The sequence below is a fragment of the Tachyglossus aculeatus genome, chromosome 22 (assembly GCF_015852505.1).
Source record: "Tachyglossus aculeatus isolate mTacAcu1 chromosome 22, mTacAcu1.pri, whole genome shotgun sequence".
NCBI classification, from domain to species: Eukaryota; Metazoa; Chordata; class Mammalia; order Monotremata; family Tachyglossidae; genus Tachyglossus; species Tachyglossus aculeatus.
Genome location: NC_052087.1, coordinates 37,886,518 through 37,912,962, shown reverse-complemented (window position 1 = coordinate 37,912,962; position 26,445 = coordinate 37,886,518). Strand labels below are relative to the sequence as shown.

The 26,445-nt window shown below is 52.9% G+C and overlaps 3 protein-coding genes across 3 annotated transcripts in view; 2 read left to right on the top strand and 1 right to left on the bottom strand.

Annotated features, from left to right (window-relative positions):
- The window catches only part of NXF1 (nuclear RNA export factor 1), a 35,194-nt gene extending 25,704 nt beyond the window's left edge, over window positions 1–9,490 (top strand). Inside the window, exons 12-21 of the mRNA XM_038764238.1 lie at window positions 177–245; window positions 341–396; window positions 1,993–2,100; window positions 5,120–5,178; window positions 5,277–5,392; window positions 5,475–5,517; window positions 6,273–6,345; window positions 6,480–6,662; window positions 6,748–6,808; window positions 9,147–9,490. Of these exons, the coding sequence (XP_038620166.1) occupies window positions 177–245; window positions 341–396; window positions 1,993–2,100; window positions 5,120–5,178; window positions 5,277–5,392; window positions 5,475–5,517; window positions 6,273–6,345; window positions 6,480–6,662; window positions 6,748–6,808; window positions 9,147–9,185 (807 nt within the window). The 3' untranslated portion in view covers window positions 9,186–9,490. The remainder of the gene's footprint in view (window positions 1–176; window positions 246–340; window positions 397–1,992; window positions 2,101–5,119; window positions 5,179–5,276; window positions 5,393–5,474; window positions 5,518–6,272; window positions 6,346–6,479; window positions 6,663–6,747; window positions 6,809–9,146) is intronic.
- Window positions 9,491–9,564: 74 nt separating this feature from the next.
- On the top strand, window positions 9,565–16,335 carry TMEM223 (transmembrane protein 223). The gene is made up of 2 exons (XM_038764240.1): window positions 9,565–10,213; window positions 15,848–16,335. Exons 1-2 carry the CDS (start codon window positions 9,793–9,795, stop codon window positions 16,138–16,140), a joined length of 714 nt encoding a protein of 237 aa, XP_038620168.1. The 5' UTR covers window positions 9,565–9,792; the 3' UTR covers window positions 16,141–16,335.
- A 5,589-nt stretch (window positions 16,336–21,924) lies between these two features.
- On the bottom strand, window positions 21,925–23,319 carry LOC119944125 (proline-rich proteoglycan 2-like). The gene is made up of 6 exons (XM_038765345.1): window positions 23,208–23,319; window positions 23,016–23,137; window positions 22,786–22,884; window positions 22,583–22,697; window positions 22,161–22,290; window positions 21,925–21,982 (listed from the first exon to the last, which is right to left on the bottom strand). Exons 1-6 carry the CDS (start codon window positions 23,317–23,319, stop codon window positions 21,925–21,927), a joined length of 636 nt encoding a protein of 211 aa, XP_038621273.1.
- Between the last annotated feature and the right edge of the window lie 3,126 nt (window positions 23,320–26,445).

Here is a 26,445-nt window from a genome sequence, read left to right as displayed (position 1 = left end):
TCCCTGCCTGCTCTTTCCCCCGAGCCCCCTCGAGCCTCAGCTTGCCCGTGTCGGCGGCCCCCGGCTCCCCTAGCCCCCCGCCGTCCCGAGCGCTCGTCGGGGAGCGTTTCCACGGGGCCGAGCCCGGAACCGGAATCAGACCCGGTCCCCGCCCCCCTCTCGTTTCCCCGCCCCAGGACGGTCACGACTTGCCGCCGCCGATTGCCTTCGACGTGGAAGCGCCCACCACGCTTCCCCCCTGCAAGGTGAGGGGGCGAGGGTCCCCGGCCGGGGGCGGGGGAGCGCGGCGGGAGCCGCCGTTCGCCGGGCCGACCTTTCTCCTGTCTCGTTGGACCGACAGGGCAGCTACTTTGGCTCTGAAAACCTGAAGGCCCCGGTCCTGCATTTCCTCCAACAGTGAGTGTCTGAGGTGGAGGTGGTGGAGAGCGGGGCGCGGGTCAGGATCACCCCCTTTGGCACCCCGGGTCCAGGTATCCGCTCCCACTGGTTGCCAACTTGTCCTTCCCAAGCGCTTAGTCCAGTGCTCTGCACACAGTAAGCGCTCAGTAAGTACGATTGATGATGATGATGCTCTGCACGCAGTAAGCGCTCAATAAATACGATTGATTGATGGAGTCGGAGTCGGCCCTCTCCGTCTGCTCCCGGCGGCCGTGCTGCGCTTCATTTGGGAGGGGGGGAGATAGCCTGCCCTTTTACGATCCAGTGCGAGTTGTCTTGTCATCATCATCATCATCATCATCAATCGTATTTATTGAGCGCTGACTGTGTGCAGAGCACTGGACTAAGCGCTTGGGAAGTCCAAGTTGGCAACATATAGAGACGGTCCCTACCCAACAGTGGGCTCACAGTCTAAAAGTCTGTCTTATGGGCCGTTTGGCCGAAGGCCAACTTGTTCTTCCCAAGGGCTTAGTCCAGTGCTCTGCACACAGTAAGCGCTCAATAAATACGATTGATTGATTGATTAGAGAATGGGGAGTCCAGTGACCCCCTTTTTTTTTTCTCTTTACGGTCCTCGTTAAGCGCTTACTGTGTTCCAGTCACTTTCCTAAGCGCCGGGGTAAGTACGAGCTGATGGGATCGGACGTGGCCCAGTTTACCCCGTGGGGCTCCCAGTTCAGTTTCATTCATGCAGCCGTCTTTATTGAGCGCTCACCGTGCGCAGAGCACCGCACTAAGCGCTTGGGAAGTCCAAGTTGGCAACAGATAGAGACGGTCCCTGCCCAACAGCGGGCTCACAGTCTAGAAGCGGGAGACAGACCACAAAACAAAACAAGCGGACGGGTGTCGATGCCGTCAAAATAAATAGAGTTAGAGTTCCCATTTTCCAGATGAGGTCACCGAGGCCCAGAGTAGTTCAGTGACTCACCGCCGGTCACTCAGCAGACAGGTGACGGAGCCGGGATTAGAATACCTGTATATACGTATATATGTTTGTACGTATTTACTACTCTATTTTATTTGTACGTTTATTCTATTTATTTTATTTTGTTAATGTGTTTGGTTTTGTTCTCTGTCCCCACCTCATGATGGACTGTGAGCCCACTGCTGGGTAGGGACTGTCTCTAGATGTTACCAACTTGTGCTTCCCGAGCGCTTAGTACAGTGCTCTGCACACAGTAAGCGCTCAGTAAATACGATTGATGATGATGATGACGATGGGGGGGACTGGGTGGTTGGAAAGCAAGCGCGGTCAGCGCACCCACCCCGGCCCCGAGCCCAGGAGTCAGCAGGTCGTGGGTTCTAATCCCGGCTCCGCCTCTTGTCAGCTGTGTGATCTGGGGCAAGTCACTTCTCTCTGCCTCAGTTCCCGCATCTGGAAAATGGGGATGAAGACTGTGAGCCCCCCGTGGGACAACCTGATCGCCGTGTAACCTCCCCAGCGCTTAGAACGGTGCTTTGCACGTAGTAAGCGCTTAGCATCTCGTGGGATGGGAGAAAGCCGGGTGGAGCGGGCAAGGACTCCACGTTTGGCCGTCGTCTGCGCCCGTGCAGGTATTACACGATTTACGATTCCGGGGACCGGCAGGGACTGCTGGACGCCTACCACGACGGCGCCTGCTGCTCCCTCAGCACCCCGCTGAGCGCCCAGAACCCAGCCCGGTAAGCGGGAAAGGCCGGCGGGATTTGAGCCGTGGTCGGCTGGATTTGAGCCCTCTCTCCCATCCCCTCCCTGCCCCGGCCGAGGAGCTTGGGAAGCTGCCCCAAGAGCCATTTGCTTCCTCCCCTCAACCGGTCCCTTTTTCTCTCTCCCCCCTGCCTGCTTGTATTCATTCATTCGTTCAATCCCATTTATTCATTCATTCAATCGTATTTATTGAGCGCTTCCCATGTGCAGAGCACTGGACTAAGCGCTTGGAAAGTTTCCCCAAGAGCCATTTGCTTCCTCCCCTCAACCGGTCCCTTTTTCTCTCTCCCCGCTGCCTGCTTGTATTCATTCTTTCGTTCAGTCCCATTTATTCATTCATTCAATCGTATTTATTGAGCGCTTCCCATGTGCAGAGCACTGGACTAAGCGCTTGGAAAGTTTCCCCAAGAGCCATTTGCTTCCTCCCCTCAACCGGTCCCTTTTTCTCTCTCCCCGCTGCCTGCTTGTATTCATTCTTTCGTTCAATCCCATTTATTCATTCATTCAATCGTATTTATTGAGCGCTTCCTATGTGCAGAGCACTGGACTAAGCGCTTGGAAAGTTTCCCCAAGAGCCATTTGCTTCCTCCCCTCAATCGGTCCCTTTTTCTCTCTCCCCGCTGCCTGCTTGTATTCATTCATTCGTTCAATCCCATTTATTCATTCATTCAATCGTATTTATTGAGCGCTTCCCATGTGCAGAGCACTGGACTAAGCGCTTGGAAAGTTTCCCCAAGAGCCATTTGCTTCCTCCCCTCAACCGGTCCCTTTTTCTCTCTCCCCGCTGCCTGCTTGTATTCATTCTTTCGTTCAATCCCATTTATTCATTCATTCAATCGTATTTATTGAGCGCTTCCCATGTGCAGAGCACTGGACTAAGCGCTTGGAAAGTTTCCCCCAAGAGCCATTTGCTTCCTCCCCTCAATCGGTCCCTTTTTCTCTCTCCCCGCTGCCTGCTTGTATTCATTCATTCGTTCAATCCCATTTATTCATTCATTCAATCGTATTTATTGAGCGCTTCCCATGTGCAGAGCACTGGACTAAGCGCTTGGAAAGTTTCCCCAAGAGCCATTTGCTTCCTCCCCTCAACCGGTCCCTTTTTCTCTCTTCCCCCTGCCTGCTTGTATTCATTCATTCGTTCGTTCAATCCTATTTATTCATTCATTCAATCGTATTTATTGAGCGCTTCCTGTGTGCAGATCATTGGACTAAGCGCTTGGGAAGTTGCCCCAAGAGCCATTTGCTTCCCTCATCCGGTCCCTTTTTCTCCCTCCCCTCTCCCTGATTGCATTCATTCATTCGTTCTTTCAATCCTATTATTTATTCATTCATTCAATCCTATTTATTGAGCGCTTCCCGTGTGCAGAGCACTGGACTAAGTGCTTGGAAAGTTTCCCCAAGAGCCATTTGCTTCCCTCAACCGGTCCCTTTTTCTCTCTCCCCCCGCCTGCTTGTATTCATTCATTCGTTTGTTCAATCCTATTTATTCATTCATTCAGTCGTATTCATTGAGCGCTTCCTGTGTGCAGATCATTGGACCGAGCACTTGGGAAGTTGCCCCAAGAGCCATTTGCTTCCTCCCCTCAACCGGTCCCTTTTTCTCTCTCCCCTCTGCCTGATTGCATTCATTCATTCGTTCTTTCAATCCTATTTATTCATTCATTCAATCCTATTTATTGAGCGCTTCCCGTGTGCAGATCATTGGACTAAGTGCTTGGGAAGTTGCCCCAAGAGCCATTTGCTTCCCTCAACCGGTCCCTTTTTCTCTCTCCCCACTGCCTGCTTGTATTCATTCATTTGTTCGTTCAATCCTATTTATTCATTCATTCAGTCGTATTTATTGAGCGCTTCCTGTGTGCAGATCATTGGACTAAGTGCTTGGGAAGCTGCCCCAAGAGCCATTTGCTTCCTCCTCTCAACCGGTCCCTTTTTCTCTCTCACCCCTGCCTGCTTGTATTCATTCATTCGTTCGTTCAATCCTATTTATTCATTCATTCAATCCTATTTATTGAGCGCTTCCCATGTGCAGATCATTGGACTAAGCACTTGGGAAGTTGCCCCAAGAGCCATTTGCTTCCCTCAACCAGTCCCTTTTTCTCTCTTCCCCGCTTCCTGCTTGTATTCATTCATTCGTTCTTTCAATCCTATTTATTCATTCATTCAATCCTATTTATTGAGCGCTTCCCTTGTGCTTGTATTCATTCATTCGTTCTTTCAATCCTATTTATTCATTCATTCAATCCTCTTTATTGAGCACTTCCCGTGTGCAGAGCACCGGACTACGCGCTTGGGAAGTTTCCCCAAGAGCCATTTGCTTCCTCCCCTCAACCGGTCCCTTTTTCTCTCTCCCCCCTGCCTGCTTGTATTCATTCATTCTTCCTTTCAATCCCATTCATTCATTCATTCAATCCTATTTATTGAGCACTTCCCGTGTGCAGAGCACTGGACTAAGCGCTTGGAAAGTTTCCCCAAGAGCCATTTGGTTCCTCCCCTCAACCGGTCCCTTTTTCTCTCGCTCCCCTGCCTGCTTGCATTCATTCATTCGTTCGTTCAATCCTATTTATTCATTCATTCAGTCGTATTCATTGAGCGCTTCCTGTGTGCAGATCATTGGACTAAGCGCTTGGGAAGTTGCCCCAAGAGCCATTTGCTTCCCTCAACCGGTCCCTTTTTCTCTCTCCCCTCTGCCTGCTTGTATTCATTCATTTGTTCTTTCAATCCTGTGTATTCATTCATTCAATCCTCTTTATTGAGCGCTTCCCGTGTGCAGAGCACCGGACTAAGCGCTTGGGAAGTTGCCCCAAGAGCCATTTGCTTCCTCCCCTCAACCGGTCCCTTTTTCTCTCTCCCCCCGCCTGCTTTTCTTCATTCATTCTTCCTTTCAATCCCATTCATTCATTCCTTCATTCAATCCTATTTATTGAGCGTTTCCCGGGGCGAGGAGGGGCGGGAGACCCTGGCCTCGACTGGGCCGTTTTCTCCGCTGCGTTGCAGGAGCAGTTTGGGCGAATACATCAAGGACAGCAGGAACGTGAAGAAGCTGAAGGATCCCAGTGAGCGCGGGGCGACGGGTTGAAGGGGGAGGGTCCGGGGGGCGGCCCGGGTCTCGGGGAGCCCCCCGTCTTGAGGGTCGTCTCCCCCCGCTTTCCAGCGCTGCGGTTCCGCCTCCTGAAGCACACTCGCCTCAACGTTGTGGCTTTCCTCAACGAGCTGCCCAAAACCCAGCACGACATCAACTCCTTCGTGGTGGACATATGCGCCCAGACGGTGAGCCCTGCCCTCCGAGCCCCCGTCCCCGTCCCCGTCCCCCGGGGTGGAACCGTGACCCTGCCGCCCGTTGCCTTTTCAGAACACGTTGCTGTGCTTCGCCGTCCACGGGGTTTTTAAGGAAGGTGAGTGTCTGTTGGGAAGGGACCGTCTCTATATGTTGCCAATTTGTACTTCCCAAGCGCTTGGTACAGTGCTCCGCACATAGTAAGCGCTCAATAAATACGATTGATGATGATGATGATGATGATGTTGATTCTCCCCTCCCCAACCGCCCGATTTCGACGCGGCTCGCCCCCTCCGCCTGCACTTCCCATGCGCTTAGTACAGTGCTCCACACATAGTAAGCGCTCAATAAATATGGTTGATGATGATGCTGTTGATTCTCCCCTCCCCAACCGCCCGATTTCGACGCGGCTCGCCCCCTCCGCCTGCACTTCCCAAGCGCTTAGTACAGTGCTCCGCACATAGTAAGCGCTCAATAAATGCGATTGATGATGATGATGATGATGATGATGTTGAGTCTCCCCTCCCCAACCGCCCCGATTTCGACGCGGCTCGCCCCCTCCGCCTGCACTTCCCAAGCGCTTAGTACAGTGCTCCGCACACAGTAAGCGCTCAATAAATACGATTGATGATGATGATGATGATGATGTTGATTCTCCCCTCCCCAACCGCCCCGATTTCGACGCGGCCCGCCCCCTCCGCCTGCACTTCCCAAGCGCTTAGTACAGTGCTCCGCACATAGTAAGCGCTCAATAAATACGATTGACGATGACGATGATGACGATGATGTTGATTCTGCCCTCCCCAACCGCCCCGATTTCGACGCGGCCCGCCCCCTCCGCCTGCCTCACTTCTGCTTCCCTCCCGCCGACAGTGGATGGGAAATCCCGGGACTCGGTCCGAGCCTTCACGAGGATGTTCATTGCCGTGCCCGCGGGCAATTCTGGGTGCGTTTTTCCCGCGCCGGAGTTGGGGGGTGGTGGTGGTGGTGGTGGCGGGGGGGATCGCCGGCGGGTCCGGTCGGAGACGGGGCCGGAGGAAGCGTGGCCGGCGGGGCCGCTGACCGCCTTCCGCCGGCCAGGCTGTGCATCGTGAACGATGAGCTGTTCATCCGGAACGCCAGCACGGAGGAGATCCGCCGGGCTTTCGTCATGCCGGCCCCCACCCCGTCCTCCAGCCCCGTCCCCACCCTGTCGGCCGACCAGCAGGAAATGCTGCAGAACTTCTCCACCCAGTCCGGCATGAACCTCGAGTGGTCGCAGAAGTGAGTCGGCTCCCCGGGAAGGGAGGGCGGGCGGAGGCGGGAAGGGAGGACTCCGGCCTCATCTCGGGCCCCCTTACCATCCCAGGTGCCTCCTGGACAACGACTGGGACTACGCCAGGGCAGCGCAAGTCTTCACCCAGCTCAAGGTACGGAACGGGGCCGGGGGAATCAGTAGGTCACGGGTTCCAATCCCGCCCCCGCCACCCGTCCGCCGTGTCACCTCGGGCAAGTCACGTCGCTTCTCTGGGCCTCAGTTCCCTCATCTGTACAATGGGGATTGAGACTGTGAGCCGCCACCGTGGGACAGAGACTGGATCAATCAATCAATCAATCGTATTTATTGAGCGCTTACTATGTGCAGAGCACTGTACTAAGCGCTTGGGAAGTACAAATTGGCAACACATAGAGACAGTCCCTACCCAACAGTGGGCTCACAGTCTGGACCCAACCTGATTTATTTTATTTTGTTAGGATGTTTGGTTTTGTTCCCTGTCTCCCCCTTCTAGACTGTGAGCCCGCTGTTGGGTAGGGACTGTCTCTATAGGTTGCCAATTTGGACTTCCCAAGCGCTTAGCACAGTGCTCTGCACATAGTAAGCGCTTAATAAATACGATTGATGATGATGATGATGATTTGCTTGCATCCACCTGAGCGCTTAATCAAGCAATCGTATTTATTGAGCGCTTACTGTGTGCAGAGCACTGTAATACAATGCCTACCCCATAGTGAGCGCTTCACAAATACCACTATGATCATTAAAGGGGGCCGGGGGTGGGGTGGGGGAGAGTGCTTGAGCTTTCAATCAAACAGTGGTATCTATTGAACACTTACTGCGTGCAGAGGACTGTAATAATAATAACGGTATTAAGCGCTTACTATCTGCCAAGCACTGGGGTAATCAATCAATCAATCAGTCAATCGTATTTGTTGAGCGCTTACTGTGTGCAGAGCACTGTACTAAGCGCTTGGGAAATACAAGTTGGCAACATATACAGTCGTCATCATCATCAGTCGTATTTATTGAGCACTTACTGTGTGCAGAGCACTGTACTAAGCGCTTGGGAAGTACAAGTTGGCAACATGTAGAGACACTCCCTACCCAACAGCGGGCTCACAGTCTAAAAGGGGGAGACAGAGAACAAAACCAAACATACTAACAACATAAAATAAATAGAATAGATAGGTACAAGTAGAGTAATAAATATGTACAAACATATATATATATATATATATATATATATATACATATATAAAGAGCCCGAAGCCTGGGCTCTTTCCACTGAGCCCCGAAGATCAATCAATCAATCAATCAATTGTATTTATTGAGCGCTTACTGTGTAGTACAGTGCTTTGCACATAGTAAGCGCACGATAAATACGATTGATGATGATGATGATGTGTGCAGAGCACTGTACTAAGCGCTTGGGAAGTCCAAGTTGGCAACATCTAGAGACAGTCCCTACCCAACAGTGGGCTCACAGTCTAAAAGGGGGAGACAGAGAACAAAGCCAAACATACCAACAAAATAAAATAAACAGAATAGATATGTACAAGTAAAATAGAGTAATAAATATGTACAAATATATGTGTGTGTATATATATATATAACTTGGGAAGTCCAAGTTGGCAACATCTAGAGACAGTCCCTACCCAACAGTGGGCTCACAGTCTTTAAAAGGGGGAGACAGAGAACAAAGCCAAACATACCAACAAAATAAAATAAATAGAATAGATACGTGCAAGTAAAATAGAGTAATAAATATGTACAAATATATGTGTGTGTGTATATATATATATATAACTTGGGAAGTCCAAGTTGGCAACATCTAGAGACAGTCCCTACCCAACAACGGGCTCACAGTCTAAAAGGGGGGGACAGAGAACAAAGCCAAACATACCAACAAAATAAAATAAATAGAATAGATATGTACAAGTAAAATAGAGTAATAAATATGTACAAATATGTGTGTATATATATGTATATATACATATATATGTGTATATATATGTGTATATATGTATATATACATATATATGTGTGTGTGTGTGTGTGTGTATATATATATATATATATATATATGTATAAGCGCTTGGGAAGTCCAAGTTGGCAACATCTAGAGACAGTCCCTACCCAGCAGTGGGCTCACAGTCTAAAAGGGGGAGACAGAGAACCAAACCAAACATACTAACAAAGTTAAATAAATAGAATAGATATGTACAGGTAAAATAGAGTAATAAGTATGTACAAATATATATATGTGTATATATATGTATATATACAGATGTGTGTGTGTGTATATATATACATATATACATGTGTGTGTATACACGTGTGTGTGTGTATAAAGAGCCCGAAGCCCAGGCTCTTTCCACCGAGCCCCAAAGATGGCTTTTTGGGCCAGACGCAGAGGCCGGGCGGGCCTGGTGGGTCGAGGGGAACCGGGGGACCGTTGACGACCTCGCGTTTCTCTTCCGCGCGCACAGGCCGGGGGCAAGATCCCCGAGGTGGCGTTTCTGAAGTGACGGGTCGTCCCGCCGGACCGTCGGATCTCCCCCCCCGACCGCCGCGCCGTGGCCGGGGCCTCCCCCTTCGGACTGTGAACGCGGGGCCGCCCGCCCCCCTCCGCCTCCCGGGCCGGCGGCAGCCGTCTGGGGGGGAGGCCTCCCTCCCCGTCTCGACGCCTCCGCCAAGGTGAAGCTCCTCGCGTCTAAGACCCCCGCCGACGCTCACCCGGGGAGTGAGAGGGGCCCCCCGGGACCGGCCCCCCTCCTCCCCTCGGGGGGCCTTCGATTCCTTCCTTCTTTTTACGATAAAGGATGAAGTTTTATTTCGTGTGGAGTCTCTGTAGCCACCAGCGTTACCCCTGCCCTCAGCCCCGGGTCTCCGGCAGCCCCCCCGGCGCGGAGCGTGTAGCCGAGTGTGTAGCGCTCGCCTTGTCTGGATGGCTTCCTCCCCCTCAGTGGGGCAAGGAGATGGGGGTTTTCCTCACCCATCCATCCATCCATCCCCCCTCATGTTGCCTGCTGCCATTTTAATCAGTCGAAAGCCAGCTGTTTCCCTCCTTTTTCCCGCGCGCATGCGCGCCCGGGCTGTGACTCTCGCGATGATTGCTCCGTCAATAAATGGTCAATGAAGCCGGAAGTCAGCGTCCTGGGGGGGCGTGGCCCGCGCCGGAAGTCCCGCCCTCCCCCGGAAGTGGTCGCCGGGAGCGTCATGGCGGCGGCCTCGTGGCGCCGGGCGGTCGGGCCCGGGCGTCCGCGGTGGCTGCACGAGGCGGCGCCGGGCCGGGACGTCTTGCTGTTCGAGCACGAGCGGGGCCGCTTCTTCGGCTTCCTGGGCCTCTTCTGCGCCGCCCAGGGAGTGTTCTGGACGGCCATGGCCGCCAACGCCCTGGCCGGGCCGCAGAGCCCCAGGCGGGCCCCGCCCGACGGACCGGGAGCGGAAGTGGCGCCCGCGCGGGACCCGCCCGGCGGACCGGAAGCGGAAGTGGGGCCCGCGCGGGGCTCCGCCTTGTGGCGCCGTGGGCTGGCCCTCGCCTGTGCCGCCATTGGTGAGCAGCCATTCATTCATTCATTCATTCGTATTTATTGAGCGCTTCCTGTGTGGAGAGCACTGGGCTAAGCCCCTCAACCAGTCACTTTTTCCTCTCTCCCCCCTGCCTGCTTGCATTCATTCATTCATTCAATCCTATTTATTCATTTATTCATTCGTTCGTTCGTTCAATCCTATTTATTCATTCATTCAATCGTATTTATTGAGCGCTTCCCATGTGCAGAGCACCGGACTAAGCGCTTGGAAAGTTGCCCCAAGAGCCATTTGCTTCCTCCCCTTAAGCGGTCCCTTTTTCTCTCCCCCCCTCCCCCCGCCTGCTTGTATTCATTCATTCAATCCTATTCATTCATTCAATCCTATTTATTGAGCGCTTCCCGTGTGCAGAGCACCGGACTAAGCGCTTGGGAATCTTCCCCTGGAGCCATTTGCTTCCCACCCTCAAGCGGCCCCTTTTTCTCTCTCCCCCCTGCCTGCGTGCATTCATTCATTCATTCGTTCAGTCCTATCTATTCATTCGTTCAATCGTATTTATTGAGCGCTTCCTGTGTGCAGAGCACTGGACTAAGCCCCTCAACCGGCCCCTTTTTCTCCCTCCCCCCCTGCCTGCTTGTATTCACTCATTCGTTTAATCCTATTCATTCATTCAATTCTATTTATTGAGCGCTTCCCGTGTGCAGAGCACTGGACTAAGCGCTTGGGAAGCTGCCCCAGGAGCCATTTGCTTTCCACCCTCAAGCGGCCCCTTTTTCTCTCTCCCCCCTGCCTGCGTGCATTCATTCATTCATTCGTTCAATCCTATTTATTGAGCGCTTCCTGTGTGCAGAGCACTGGACTAAGCCCCTCAACTGGCCCCTTTTTCTCTCTCTCCACCAACTGCTTGTATTCATTCATTCGTTCAATCCTATTCATTCATTCAATCGTATTTATTGAGCGCTTCCTGTGTACAGAGCACTGGACTAAGCGCTTGGAAAATTGCCCCAAGAGCCATTTGCTTCCTCCCCCTCAACCGGTCCCTTTTTCTCTCTCCCCCCGTCTGCTTGCAGTCATTCATTCGTTCAGTACCGTTCATTCATTCATTCAGTCGTATTTATTGAGCGCTTCCTGTGTGCAGAGCACTGGACTAAGCGCTTGGAAAGTTGCCCCAAGAGCCATTTGGTTCCTCCCCTCAACCAGTCCCTTTTTCTCTCTCCCCCCCTGCCTGCTTGTATTCATTCATTCGTTCAATCCCATTCATTCATTCAATCGTATTTATTGAGCACTTACCGTGTGCAGAGCACCGGACTAAGCGCTTGGGAAGTTGCCCCAGGAGCCATTTGCTTCCCACCCTCAAGCGGCCCCTTTTTCCTCTCTCCCCCCTGCCTCCTTGCATTTATTCATTCATTCGTTCGTTAATTCCTATTCATTCATTCGTTCAATCGTATTTATTGAGCGCTTCCTGTGTGCAGAGCACTGGACTAAGCCCCTCAACCGGCCCCTTTTTCTCTCTCCCCACCAACCGCTTGTATTCATTCATTCGTTCAATCCTATTCATTCATTCATTCAATCCTATTTATTGAGGGCTTCCCGTGTGCAGAGCACCGGACTAAGCGCTTGGGAAGTTGCCCCAGGAGCCATTTGCTTCCCACCCTCAACCGGTCCCTTTTTCTCTCTCCCCCCTGCCTGCTTGCATTCATTCATTCATTCGTTCAGTCCCATTCATTCATTCAGTCGTATTTATTGAGCGCTTCCTGTGTGCAGAGCACTGGACTAACCGCTTGGAAAGTTGCCCCAAGAGCCATTTGCTTCCTCCCCTCAACCGGTCCCTTTTTCTCTCTCCCCCCTGCCTGCTTGTATTCATTCATTCGTTCGTTCAATCCTATTTATTCATTCACTCAGTCGTATTTATGGAGTGCTTCCTGTATGCAGACCACTGGACTAAGCGCTTGGGAAGTTGCCCCAAGAACCACTTGCTTCCTCCCCTCAACCGGTCCCTTTTTCTCTCTCCCCCCTGCCTGCTTGCATTCATTCATTTATTCATTCGCTCAATCCTATTTATTCATTCATTCAGTTGTATTTATTGAGCACTTCCCGTGTGCAGAGCACTGGACTAAACGCTTGGGAAGTTTCCCCAAGAGCCATTTGCTTCCTCCCCTCAACCGGTCCCTTTTTCTCTCTCCCCTCTGCCTGCTTGTATTCATTCATTCGTTCTTTCAATCCTATTTATTCATTCATTCAATCCTCTTTATTGAGCGCTTCCCGTGTGCAGAGCACCGGACTAAGCGCTTGGGAAGTTGCCCCAAGAGCCATTTGCTTCCTCCCCTCAACCGGTTCCTCTTTCTCTCTCCCCACCTGCCTGCTTGTCTTCATTCATTCGTTCGTTCAATCCTATTTATTGAGCGCTTACCGTGTGCAGAGCACTGGACTAAACGCTTGGGAAGTCCACGTCGGCAACAGAGACGGTCCCTACCCAACAGCGGGCTCACAGTCTAGAAGAGAAGCAGCGTGGCTCAGTGGAAAGAGCCCGGGCTTTGGAGTCTGGGGTCATGGGTTCAAATCCCGGCTCCGCCAACTGTCAGCTGGGTGACTTTGGCCAAGTCACTTCGCTTCTCTGAGCCTCAGTGATCTCATCTGTAAAATGGGGATGAAGACGGTGAGCCCCCCCGCCCCCCATGGGACAACCTGATCACCTTGTAACCTCCCCAGTGCTTAGAACACTGCTCTGCCCATAGCGCTTAATAAATGCCATTATTATTATTATTATTAGAAGAGGGAGACAGACCACAAAACAAGTAGGTGGAAAATTAATAAATGCCATTATTATTATTATTATTAGAAGAGGGAGACAGACCACAAAACAAAACAAGTAGACAGGTGGCAAATTAATAAATGCCATTATTATTATTATTATTAGAAGAGGGAGACAGACCACAAAACAAAACAAGTAGACAGGTGGCAAAGTAATAAATGCCATTATTATTATTATTAGAAGAGGGAGACAGACCACAAAACAAAACAAGTAGACAGGTGGCAAATTAATAAATGCCATTATTATTATTATTATTATTAGAAGAGGGAGACAGACCACAAAACAAAACAAGTAGACAGGTGGCAAATTAATAAATGCCATTATTATTATTATTATTATTAGAAGAGGGAGACAGACCACAAAACAAAACAAGTAGACAGGTGGCAAATTAATAAATGCCACTATTATTATTATTATTATTATTAGAAGAGGGAGACAGACAACAAAACAAGTAGACAGGTGGCAAAACAAATAGAATAAATAGAATTATAAAGAGAATTTTAGCTATATGCATATCATTAACAAAATAGAATAGTAAATATGGACAAGTAAAATAGATTAGTAAATCTGTACAACTATATACACGTGCTGTGGGGAAGGGAAGGAGGTAGGGCGGGATGGGGAGGAAGAGAGGAAAAGGGGCTGCCTGGAAGCCCAGCCTTCATGAGCTGGAACGGGGGAGGGAGGGAGAGCTGGGCAGGGACTGTCTATGTTGCCAACTTGTCCTTCCCAAGCGCTTAGTACAGTGCTCTGCACACAGTAAGTGCTCAATAAATACGACTGATTGATTCATCGAGAGCGTGTGACTCGGGCCTCCCCGCTCCTCTTTCATGGGCTCCTAATAATAATAATAACGATGATGATGGTATTTTCTAAGCGCTTACTATGTGCCAGCCACTGTACTAAGCACTGGGGTGAATTCATTCATTCAGGTGTATTTATTGAGCGCTTACTGTATGCAGAGCACTGGACTAAGCGCTTGGGAAGGACAGGTCGGCAACATCTGGAGGCGGTCCCTACCCCGCAGCGGGCTCACAGTCTAGAAGGGGGAGACAGGCAACAAAACAAAGCACGTTAACAAAATAAAATAAATAGAATAAACATGTACAGATAAAATAGAGTCATTCAGTCAATCGTATTTATTGAGCGCTTACTGCGTGCAGAGCACTGGACTAAGCGCTTGGGAAGGACAAGTCGGCAGCATATAGAGACGGTTCCTACCCAACAACGGACTCACAGTCTAGAAGAGGGAGACAAAACAAAGCAAATTAACAAAATAAAATAAATAGAATAGTATATATGTACAAGTAAAATAGAGCAATAAATCTGTACAAACATATATCTAGGTGCTGTGGGGAGGGGAAGGAGGTAAGGCTGGGAGGATGGGGAGGGGAAGAGAGGGGGCTCAGTTTGGTCACCTTGTATCTATCCCAGCGCTTAGAACAGTGCTTTGCACATAGTAAGCGCTTAATAAATGCCAGCATTATTATTATTAGACAGACAACTACTCCCCCTCCCCCCTTCAAAGCCTAATTGAAGCCTCATCTCCTCCAAGAGGCCTTCCCTGACCGAGCCCTTTCTTCCTTTTCTTCAGCTCCCTTTATTCCTCATCTCCCCCCCGACCCCACAGCATTTAGGTCTCCCCCTATTTATTTTATTTTGTTAATACGTCTTGTCGTCCGTCTCCCCGCTCTAGACTGCGAGCCCGCTGTTGGGCAGGGACCGTCTCTATGTGTTGCCGACTTGTCCTTCCCAAGCGCTTAGTCCAGCGCTCTGCCCACAGTCAGCGCTCAATTCATTCATTCATTCAATCGTATTTATTGAGCGCTTACTGTGTGCAGAGCGCTGGACTAAGCGCTTGGGAAGGACAAGTTGGCAGCGTCTAGAGACGGCCCCTGCCCAACAGCGGGCTCACAGTCTAGAATAAATACGATTGAATGAGTGGATCATGGGCAGGGCACAGTCTATCAATCAATCAATCGTATTTATTGAGCGCTTACTGTGTGCAGAGCACTGGACTAAGCGCTTGGGAAGTCCAAGTTGGCAACATCTAGAGACAGTCATCATCATCATCATCATCATCAATCGTATTTATTGAGCGCTTACTATGTGCAGAGCACTGTACTAAGCGCTTGGGAAGTACAAATTGGCAAACATATAGAGACAGTCCCTACCCAACAGTGGGCTCACGGTCTAAAAGGGGGAGACAGAGGCCAAAACCAAACATACTAACAAAATAAAATAAATAGAATAGATATGTACAAATAAAATAAATAAGTAAATAAATAGAGTAAAAAATATGTACAAACATATATACATCTATGCAGGTGCTGTGGGGAAGGGAAGGAGGTAAGATGGGGGGGATGGAGAGGGGGACGAGGGGGAGAGGAAGGAAGGGGCTGAGTGTGGGAAGGCCTCCTGGAGGAGGTGAGCTCTCAGCAGGGCCTTGAAGGGAGGAAGAGAGCTAGCTTGGCGGATGGGCAGAGGGAGGCCATTCCGGGCCCGGGGGATGACGTGGGCCGGGGGTCGACGGCGGGACAGGCGAGAGCGAGGTACAGTGAGGAGATTAGTGGTGGAGGAGCAGAGGGTGTGGGCTGGGCAGTAGAAGGAGAGAAGGGAGGTGAGGTAGGAGGGGGCCAGGGGATGGACAGCCTGGAAGCCCAGGGTGAGGAGTTTCTGCCTGATGCGCAGATTGGTAGCCACTGGAGATTTTTGAGGAGAGGAGGAGTCTAGAATAAATACGATCGAACGAGTGGATCGTGGGCAGGGAACGGGTCCGCTCTACCGTCTTCTCCCGAGCGCTCGGAGAGCGCGGCGGACCGACCTCCTGACTCCGTCCCCCGGCAGGTTCCCTGGTGCTGACGGCGGGACTGCTGTTCTCCCACCGGTCCGTGCGTTCCGTGCTGCTGCGAGCCGGGGGGCAGCGGGTCACCGTCACCACCCACGCCCCCTTGGGCCTGGGAGCCCAGTTCACCGTGCCCCTGCGCCACGTGTCCTGCCTGGCCCACCGGGGCCAGGTGCCCGCCGTGCTGCCTCTCAAGGTTAAGGGCCGGCGCTTCTACTTCCTCCTGGACAAGGCCGGACGCTTCCCCAACCTGCCGCTCTTCGACGTCACCGTGGGAGCTTACCGGAATCTGTGAGGGAGGAGTGGTGGCGAGGCGCCGAGCTGGGACTAGACGCCGGGAAGAAGAAATAAAAACGAAGACCCCCCCGCTGTCGGTCCCTGTCCGTCTCTCACCCCGGCGGGGAATCGTTCAGGAGCCACACGGGTGGGAGGGCGGAGGGGAGGACTTTTATTCTATCTGTCAATCAATCAATTGTATTTATTGAGCGCTTACGGTGTGCAGAGCACTGGACTAAGCGCTTGGGAAGTACAAGTTGGCAACATATAGAGACAGTCCCAACCCAACATCATCATCATCATCAATCATATTTATTGAGCGCTTACTGTGTGCAGAGCACTGGACTAAGCGCTTGGGAAGTACAAGTTGGCAACATATAGAGACAGTCCCTACCCAACATCATCATCAATCGTATTTATTGAGCGCTTACAGTGTGCAGAGCACTGGACTAAGCGCTTGGGAAGTACAAGTTGGCAACATATAGAGACAGTCCCTACCCAACATCATCATCAATCATATTTATTGAGCGCTTACGGTGTGCAGAGCACTGGACTAAGCGCTTGGGAAGTACAAGTTGGCAACATATAGAGACAGTCCCTACCCAACAGCGGGCTCACAGTCTAAAAGGGGGAAACAGAGAACAAAACCAAACCTACTAACAAAATAGAATAGATATGTACAAGTAAAATAGAGTAATAAATATGTACAAACACATACAGGTGCGGTGGGGAAGGGAAGGAGGTAAGATGGGGGGATGGAGAGGGGGACGAGGGGGAGAGGAAGGAAGGGGCTCAGTCTGGGAAGGCCTCCTGGAGGCCTAGACTGTGACTTCTAGACTGTATTGTCTGCAACAGGTGCCTTCAAGGCCATTAACAAGTAACACTGATCTATGTAAGGTCGTAGGTCAGATGACATCCTGACAAGACAGTGACAACAGAAGATAACAGAATTTACACACCTATTTATACAAGGCCATAGGGCAGATAACAACAACCTCTACAAGGCAGTAAAAACAGAGAATTTACAGCATCCTGTCGGTCCTAATTGGATTCCTGAAATTCCTAAATGCTCCCTCCCATGTTGCTGTAACTCAATAAAAGACACAGTGAGAATGGGATGGGGCTGCTTGATCTGGGTTCCTGGCCCCTTGCAGCCGCGCGCGCTAATAAAATCCACTTTTAAATTACTACCCGGGTCTCACTCACTGATTCTCGGCACAACATAAGGACCGTCTCTATGTTGCCAACTTGTACTTCCCAAGCGCTTAGTCCAGCGCTCTGCACACAGTAAGCGCTCAATCAATACGATTGAATGAATGAATGAATAAAGACGACTGTGAGCCCACTGTTGGGTAGGGACCGTCTCTCTATGTTGCCAACTTTTCCTTCCCAAGCGCTTAGTCCAGCGCTCTGCCCACAGTAAGCGCTCAATCAATACGATTGAATGAATGAATGAATGAATAAAGAAGACTGTGAGCCCACTGTTGGGTAGGGACCGTCTCTCTATGTTGCCAACTTGTCCTTCCCAAGCGCTTAGTCCAGTGCCCTGCACACAGTAAGCGCTCAATCAATACGATTGAATGAATGAATAAATGAATGAATAAAGACGACTGTGAGCCCACTGTTGGGTAGGGACTGTCTCTCTATGTTGCCAACTTGTTCTTCCCAAGCACTTAGCCCAGCACTCTGCACACAGTAAGCGCTCAATCAAGACGATTGAATGAATGAATGAATGAATAAAGACGACTGTGAGCCCACTGTTGGGTAGGGACCGTCTCTCTATGTTGCCAACTTGTCCTTCCCAAGCGCTTAGTCCAGTGCCCTGCACACAGTAAGCGCTCAATTAATACGATTGAATGAATGAATGAATAAATGAATGAATAAAGACGACTGTGAGCCCACTGTTGGGTAGGGACTGTCTCTCTATGTTGCCAACTTGTTCTTCCCAAGCGCTTAGCCCAGCGCTCTGCACACAGTAAGCGCTCAATCAAGACGATTGCATGAATGAATGAGTGAATAAAGACGACTGTGAGCCCACTGTTGGGTAGGGACCGTCTCTCTATGTTGCCAACTTGTCCTTCCCAAGCGCTTCGTCCAGTGCTCTGCCCACAGTAAGTGCTCAATCAATACGATTGAATGAATGAATAAATGAATGAATAAAGAAGACTGTGAGCCCACTGTTGGGTAAGGGCCGTCTCTATCTGTTGCCTAATTGTCCTTCCCAAGCGCTTAGTCCAGTGCTCTGCACACAGTAAGCGCTCAATCAATACGATTGAATGAATGAATGAATGAATGAATGAATGAAAGAACCGGGAACCATTGGCCCCTTGCCCCTCACCCCGCCTCCCAGCCACCACACCGCTTTATTTGCATTCGCGCGCACGCGCGCACACACAAACACGCGCGCGCACCCCCTCCCTCCCCACGCATGCGCCCACACGCACATAGACGCGCGTGCACCCCCTCCCTCCCCACGCATGCGCCCACACACACATAGGCGCGCGTGCACCCCCTCCCTCCCCACGCGCGCGCACCGGGGGGCGCACAGAGGGCCCCAGCGTGGCTCAGTGGAAAGAGCCCGGGCTTCGGAGTCCCCATTTTACAGATGAGGAAACCGAGGCACGGAGAAGTGACTTGGCCAGAGTGCAAAGCAGCCCCGGGGGTGGGGGTCAGAGTCGGGCGGAGCTGCTCTTCCCCCACTCCCCCACGGGATCTGATGGAGAAGCAGCGTGGCTCAGTGGAAAGAGCCCGGGCTTTGGAGTCAGAGGTCATGGGTTCAAATCCCGGCTCCGCCGCGTGTCTGCTGTGTGACCTTGGGCAAGTCACCTAACTTCTCTGCGCCTCAGTTACCTCATCTGTAAAATGGGGATTATGACTGTGAGCCCCATGCGGGACAAACTGATCACCTTGTATCCCCCCCAGCGCTTAGAACAGTGCTTTGCACATAGTAAGCGCTTAATAAATGCCATTATTATTATTATTATTATCTAATCTCCTCACTGTACCTCGCTCTCGCCTGTCCCGCCATCGACCCCCGGCCCACGTCATCCCCCGGGCCTGGAATGGCCTCCCTCTGCCCCTCCGCCAAGCTGGCTCTCTTCCTCCCTTCAAGGCCCTGCTGAGAGCTCACCTCCTCCAGGAGGCCTTCCCAGACTGAGCCCCTTCTTTCCTCTCCCCCTCGTCCCCCTCTCCATCCCCCCGTCTTACCTCCTTCCCTTCCCCACAGCACCTGTATATATGGTTGTACATATTTATTACTCTATTTATTTATTTATTTATTTATTTATTTTACTTGTACATTTCTATCCTACTTATTTTATTTTGTTGGTATGTTTGGTTCTGTTCTCTGTCTCCCCCTTTTAGACTGTGAGCCCACTGTTGGGTAGGGACTGTCTCTATGTGATGCCAATTTGTACTTCCCAAGCGCTTAGTACAGTGCTCTGCACATAGTAAGCGCTCAATAAATACGATTGATTGATTGATTGGGATGCGGGGCTGCGGCCGCTCCCCGGGGAGAGCCGCATCCAGCGCTTAGCACATAGTAAGCACATAGTACATACACATAGCACATAGTAACGGCTTAAATTCCCTTCAAGGCCCTACTGAGAGCTCACCTCCTCCAGGAGGCCTTCCCAGACTGAGCCCCTTCCTTCCTCTCCCCCTCGTCCCCCTCTCCATCCCCCCATCTTACCTCCTTCCCTTCCCCACAGCACCTGTATAGATGTTTGTACATATTGATTACTCTATTTATTTATTATTTTACTTGTACGTATCTATTTTATTTTGTCAGTATGTTTGGTTTTGTTCTCTGTTTTCCCCCTTTTAGACTGTGAGCCCACTGTTGGGTAGGGACCATCTCTCTATGTTGCCAACTTGTCCTTCCCAAGCGCTTAGTCCAGTGCTCTGCACACAGTAAGCGCTCAATAAATACGATTGATTGATTGATTGATTGAAATGCCGTCAGAGAAGCAGCGTGGCTCAGTGGAAAGAGCCCGGGCTTTGGAGTCGGAGGTCACGGGTCCAAGCCCCAGCTCCACCAACTGTCAGCTGTGTGTCTTTGGGCAAGTCACATCACTTCTCTGTGCCGCAGTTCCCTCGTCTGTAAAATGGGGATTAAAACTGTGAACCCCCCCGTGGGACAACCTGATCACCTTGTAACCTCCCCAGCGCTTAGAACAGTGCTTTGCACATAGTAAGCGCTTAATAAATGCCATTATTATTATTATCATTATTATTATTATTATTATCCCCGCAGCTCCGGGCCTTCTCTGCCAGGGGCCTCCCCCCAACCCCCCGCCCTCGGGACCCAACGGGGCGACCCTCCCCCTAACCCACCTCCCCACCCTCAGTGCGGCCACGTGGGAATTTACTTGCAGGAAATAATAATGATGGCATTTGTTAAGCGCTTACTATGTGCCGAGCGCTGTTCTAAGCGCCGGGAGGGGAGATCCAAGGGGATCAGGTTGTCCCTCGGCGGACTCACAGTCTTCATCATTAGAGGAGCAGCTGTGGCTCAGTGGAAAGAGCCCGGGCTTTGGGGTCAGAGGTCGTGGGTTCAAATCCCAGCTCCGCCAATTGTCAGCTGGGCGACTTTGGGCAGCGTGGCTCAGTGGAAATCAATCAATCGTATTCATTGAGCGCTTACTGTGCGCAGAACACTGGACTAAGCGCTTGGGAAGTACATGTTGGCAACATATACAGTCCCTACCCAACAGTGGGCTCACAGTCTAAAAGGGGGAGACAGAGAACAAAACCAAACGTACTAACAAAATAAAATAAATAGAATAGGTAGGTACAAGTAAAATAAATAGAGTAATAAATATGTACAAACATATATACAGGCGCTGTGGGGAAGGGAAGGAGGTAAGATGGGGGGAATGGAGAGGGGGACCAGGGGGAAAGAGCCCGGGCTTTGGAGTCAGAGGTCATGAGTTCAAATCCTGGCTCTGCCAATCGCCAGCTGTGTGACTTTGGGCAAGTCACTTCACTTCTCCGGGCCTCAGTTCCCTCATCTGGAAAATGGGGATGACGACTGTGAGCCCCCTGTGGGACCACCTGATCGCCTTGTAACCTCCCCAGTGCTTAGGACAGTGCTTGGCACCTAGTAAGCGCTTAATAAAGGCCATCAAAAAAACCCCCCCAAAAGTCACTTTGCTTCTCCGGGCCTCCGTTCCCTCATCTGGGAAATGGGGGTGAAGACTGTGAGCCCCACGTGGGACAACCGGATCACCTTGCATCATCATCATCATCAATCGTATTTATTGAGCGCTTACTATGTGCAAAGCACTGTAACTAAGCGCTTGGGAAGTACAAATTGGCAACATCTAGAGACAGTCCCTACCCAACAGTGGGCTCACAGTCTAGAAGGGGTAGACAGAGAACAAAACCAAACACACTAACAAAATAAAATAGAATATATATGTACAAGTAAAATAAATAGAGTAATAAACATGTACAAACATCTATACATATATACAGGTGCATTCCCCCCCCCCCCAGCGCTTAGAACAGTGCTTTGCACATAGTAAGCGCTTAACAAATACCAAAATTATTATTATTATTATTATTATTATTATATTCCGGGGGGGGGGGCAGGGCCGTCTCCCTCAGGGCTGAGAGAAAAATGGGGGGGGAGCGGGGGGGAAACCAGCGACTCCTTCCCCCTCAGCCCGCTCCGCCCCGCCCCCACGCGGCCGCCCGCGGCATTTCTAGACGCGCGCGCGTGCGCGCGCCGGGGGGGGGGGGCTAAGGGGATGGAGGCCAACGGGGCGCGGGGGGGGGGGGGGGGGCAGGGCCGCCTCCCTCAGGGCTGAGAGAAAAACGCGCACGCGCAGAGGGGCCCCCCCCGGGGGGGGCGGGGCCTGAGGGGATGGGGGGGCCCCGGGGGGGGGGCAGAGAGGCCTGAGGGGGGCAGGGAGGAAGAGACGGGGGCAGGGCCGCCTCCCTCAGGGCTGAGAGAAAAACGGGCGGGAGGGAGGGAGGGAGGGGGCGCGAGGAACTGGGAGATGAACCAGCGGCTCCTTCCCCCCCCGCCCCCACCGCTTTGATTCCACACACGCGCACGCGCGCCGGGGGGGCCAGAGGGGCCCCGCGTGGGACAGGCGCGCGCAGAGGGCCCCCCGGGGGGGCGGGGCCTGAGGGAATGGGGGCAGGGCCGCCTCCCTCAGGGCTGAGAGAAAAACGGGCGGGGGGGAGGGAGGGGGCGCGAGGAACCGGGAGATGAACCAGCGAGCCGCTCCTTCCCCCTCGCCCCGCCCCCACCGCTTTATTTCCATACACGCGCACGCGCGCCGGGGGCGGGCAGAGGGGCCCCGCGTGGGGCGCGCGCGCGCTGAGGGACCCCCCGATGGGCGGGGCCTCAGGGGATGGGGGGCCCCTCCCTCAGGGCTGAGAGACAAGCGGGCGGTGGGGGGGGGGCCGCGAAGAGCGGGGAAATGAACCAGCGGCTCCTTCCCCCTCACCCCGCCCCCCCCGCTCTGTTTCCACACGCGCGCACGCGCGCCGGGGGGGCGGGGCCTGAGGGGATCGGGGGCCCCTCAGGGGGGAAGAGACGGTGGGGGGCGGGGGCGGGGCCGCCTCCGTCAGAGAAAAACGGGCGGGAGGGAGGGGGCGCGAGGAACCGGGAGATCAACCAGCGGCTCCTTCCTCCTCCCCCCGCCCCCACCGCTTTGTTTCCACACACGCGCATGCGCGCCGAGGGGGGCCCCCAGAAGGGCCCCGCGTGGGGCGGGCGCGCGCAGAGGGCCCCCCGGGTGGGCGGGGCCTGAGGGGATGGGGGGTCCCTCGCGGGGGGGGGGGTAGGGCCGCCTCCCTCGGGGCTGAGAGAAAAACGGGCGGGCGAGGAACCGGGAGATGAACCAGCGAGCAGCTCCTTCCCCCTCGCCCCGCCCCCACCGCTTTATTTCCACACACGCGCACGCGCGCCGGGGGGCTCGCGCGCAGAGGGCCCCCCGGGGGGGCGGGGCCTGAGGGGGTGGGGGGCCCCTCGGGGGTGGGCAGGTCCGCCTCCCTCAGGGCTGAGAGAAAAACGGGCGGGGGGAGCGCGAAGAACCGGGAAATGAACCAGCTGTCCCTTCCCCCTCGCACCGCCCCCAACGCTTTGTTTCCGCACGCGCGCCGGGGGGGCGGGGCCTGAGGGGATTGGGGGCCCCTCGTGGGCGGGGGGGGCAGGGCCGCCTCCCTCAGGGCTGATTTTCATGCGCGCGCAGGGGGGCCTCGAGGGAGGCGGGCGCGCGCCGAGAGCCCCCCCCTCCCGGGGGGGGCAGGGCGGGGCCTGAGGGGATTGGAGGCCCCCACCGCACCGCTTTATTTCCATAAGCACGCATGCGCGCGCGCGCACGCACACACGCGCGCGCGTAGAAGGCTCCCGGGAGGGGGGGGGCAGGGTTGGGCACGGGGCCTGAGGGAATGGGGGCCGGAAGCCAGCGCCTCCTCCCCCCCCCACCGCTTTATTTCCATACGTGCGCGCACACAAACGCACAGACGCACGCGTGCACGCGCGGGGGGGCCGCAGAGGGGCCCCGCGTGAGGCGCGCACGCGCAGAGGGCCCCCCCGGGGGGGCGGGGCCTGAGGAGATTGGGGGGCCCCTCGGGGGGCGGGGCTGGGAAGCCTGAGGGGGGCAGATGTACACACTGAGTACTCTATTGGTACCTATTTATTCTATTTATTTTATTTTGTTAATATGTTCCGTTGTCCGTCTCCCCCCTTCTAGACTGTGAGCCCGCTGCTGGGCAGGGACGGGCTCTAGATAATAATGTTGGCATTTGTTAAGCGCTTACTATGTGCCAAGCACTGTTCTAAGCGCTTGGAGGGGGGGGGTACAAAGTGATCAGGTGGTCCCACGTGGGGCTCACAGTCTTCATCCCCATTTTACAGATGAGGGAACTGAGGCTCAGAGAAGCGAATTGACTTGCCCGAGGTCACACAGCAGACATGTGGCGGAGCCAGGATTCGAACCCATTACCTCGGACTCCAAAGCCCGGGCTCTTTCCACCGAGCCACGCTGCTTCTCTAGATGTTGCCGACTTGTACTTTCCAGGCGCTTAGTCCATCCTCATCATCAATTGTATTTATTGAGCGCTTACTGTGTGCAGAGCACTGGACTAAGCGCTTGGGAAGTACAAATTGGCAACATATAGAGACGGTCCCTACCCAACAGTGGGCTCACAGCTCTGCACGCTGTAAGCGCTCAATAAATACGATTGAACGAATGGAGAGGCGGGGGCGGGGGGGGCAGGGCCGCCTCCCTCAGGGCTGTGAGAAAAAGCGGGGGGCAGGGGTGGGAACCGACAGCTCCTTCCCCCCTCAGTGGGATTCATTCAATCGTATTTATTGAGCGCTTACTGTGTGCAGAGCTCTGTACTGAGCGCTTGGGAAGTGCAGGTTGGCAATGTATAGAGACGGTCCCTACCTAACAACGGGCTCACAATCTAGAAGGAGAAGAGGGACAACAAAACAAGTGCACAGGTGTCATCAGAATAAATAGATGCACATCATTAACACTGTCATAATGGACTGCTCCAAGCATTCAGTACAGTGCTCTGCACATAGTAAGTGCTCAGTAAACACCACTAACTGATTTGCTTTAAGCTTCCTGGAAATCAGGACCAGCCCCTCCAACCACTTCCTCAATCAATCAATCGTATTTATTGAGCGCTTACTATGTGCAGAGCACTGTACTAAGCGCTTGGGAAGTACAAATTGGCATCACATAGAGACAGTCCCTACCCAACAGTGGGCTCACAGTCTAAAAGACCTCAGACTCTTGGTGTTACGCAGAAGTTAGAAAAGGGGTGAGAAGAAGAAAATCCATCCTCTTCGGAGACACAAAAAGGGCCGGGAATGGGGTGGGGGCAGTGCCCCCCAAACCCGGTAGGTCCGGCCGGCCTGAGGGAGAGGAAAAAGGGCGGACGGGGCCGGGCGGCTCCCCACTTCCCCTCAGCCCGCCCCCACTTTGACCGGGGCTGAAGGGGGGCAAAAATAAATCAATCGTATTTATTGAGCGCTTACTATGTGCAGAGCACGGGCAAAACAAAGAAAGCAGCGTGGCTCGGTGGAAAGAGCCCGGGCTTTGGAGTCCGAGGTCATGGGTTCGAATCCCGGCTCCGCCACATGTCTGCTGGGTGACCTCGGGCAAGTCACTTCTCTGAGCCTCAGTTCCCTCACCTGTAAAAGGGGGATTAAGACTGTGAGCTCCACGTGGGACAACCTGATCACTCTGTATCCCCCCAAGCGCTTAGAACGGTGCTTTGCACATAGTCAGCGCTTAACAAATGCCAACATTATTATTATCGTTAACAACCCGCCTCAGTTCCCTCACCTGCAAAAGGGGGATTAAGACTGTGAGCTCCACGTGGGACAACCTGATCACTCTGTATCCCCCCAAGCGCTTAGAACGGTGCTTCGCACATAGTCAGCGCTTAACAAATGCCAACATTATTATTATCGTTAACAACCCGCCTCAGTTCCCTCACCTGCAAAATGGGGATTAAGACTGTGAGCTCCACGTGGGACAACCTGATCACTCTGTATCCCCCCAAGCGCTTAGAACAGTGCTTTGCACATAGTCAGCGCTTAACAAATGCCAACGTTATTATTATCGTTAACAACCCACCCCCGTCCCCGTCACTTCGCTTCTCTGAGCCTCAGTTCCCTCACCTGCAAAAGGGGGATTAAGACTGTGAGCTCCACGTGGGACAACCTGATCACTCTGTATCCCCCAAGCGCTTAGAACAGTGCTTCGCACATAGTCAGCGCTTAACAAATGCCAACATTATTATTATCGTTAACAACCCACCCCCGTCCCCGTCACTTCGCTTCTCCGAGCCTCAGTTCCCTCACCTGCAAAAGGGGGATTAAGACTGTGAGCTCCACGTGGGACAACCTGATCACTCTGTATCCCCCAAGCGCTTAGAACGGTGCTTCGCACATAGTCAGCGCTTAACAAATGCCAACATTATTATTATCGTTAACAACCCGCCTCAGTTCCCTCACCTGCAAAATGGGGATTAAGACTGTGAGCTCCACGTGGGACAACCTGATCACTCTGTATCCCCCCAAGCGCTTAGAACAGTGCTTCGCACATAGTCAGCGCTTAACAAATGCCAACATTATTATTATCGTTAACAACCCACCCCCGTCCCCGTCACTTTGCTTCTCTGAGCCTCAGTTCCCTCACCTGCAAAATGGGGATTAAGACTGTGAGCTCCACGTGGGACAACCTGATCACTCTGTATCCCCCCAAGCGCTTAGAACGGTGCTTCGCACATAGTCAGCGCTTAACAAATGCCAACATTATTATTATCGTTAACAACCCGCCTCAGT

Excerpts from the sequence above, each read along its gene's own strand:
- TMEM223 (XM_038764240.1), top strand. The coding sequence starts at position 9,793 with ATGAAGCCGGAAGTCAGCGTCCTGGGGGGGCGTGGCCCGCGCCGGAAG. Across the intron at positions 10,214-15,847 it reads CCTCGCCTGTGCCGCCATTG|GTTCCCTGGTGCTGACGGCG; the intron begins GTGAGCAGCCAT and ends GTCCCCCGGCAG.
- LOC119944125 (XM_038765345.1), bottom strand. The coding sequence starts at position 23,319 with ATGAAAATCAGCCCTGAGGGAGGCGGCCCTGCCCCCCCCGCCCACGAG. Across the intron at positions 22,698-22,785 it reads GCGTGTGTGGAAACAAAGCG|GCGGCCCCGCCCCCGCCCCC; the intron begins GTGGGGGCGGGG and ends TCTCTGACGGAG. Across the intron at positions 22,291-22,582 it reads AACAGAGCGGGGGGGGCGGG|CCCTGAGGGAGGCGGCCCTG; the intron begins GTGAGGGGGAAG and ends TTTTTCTCTCAG.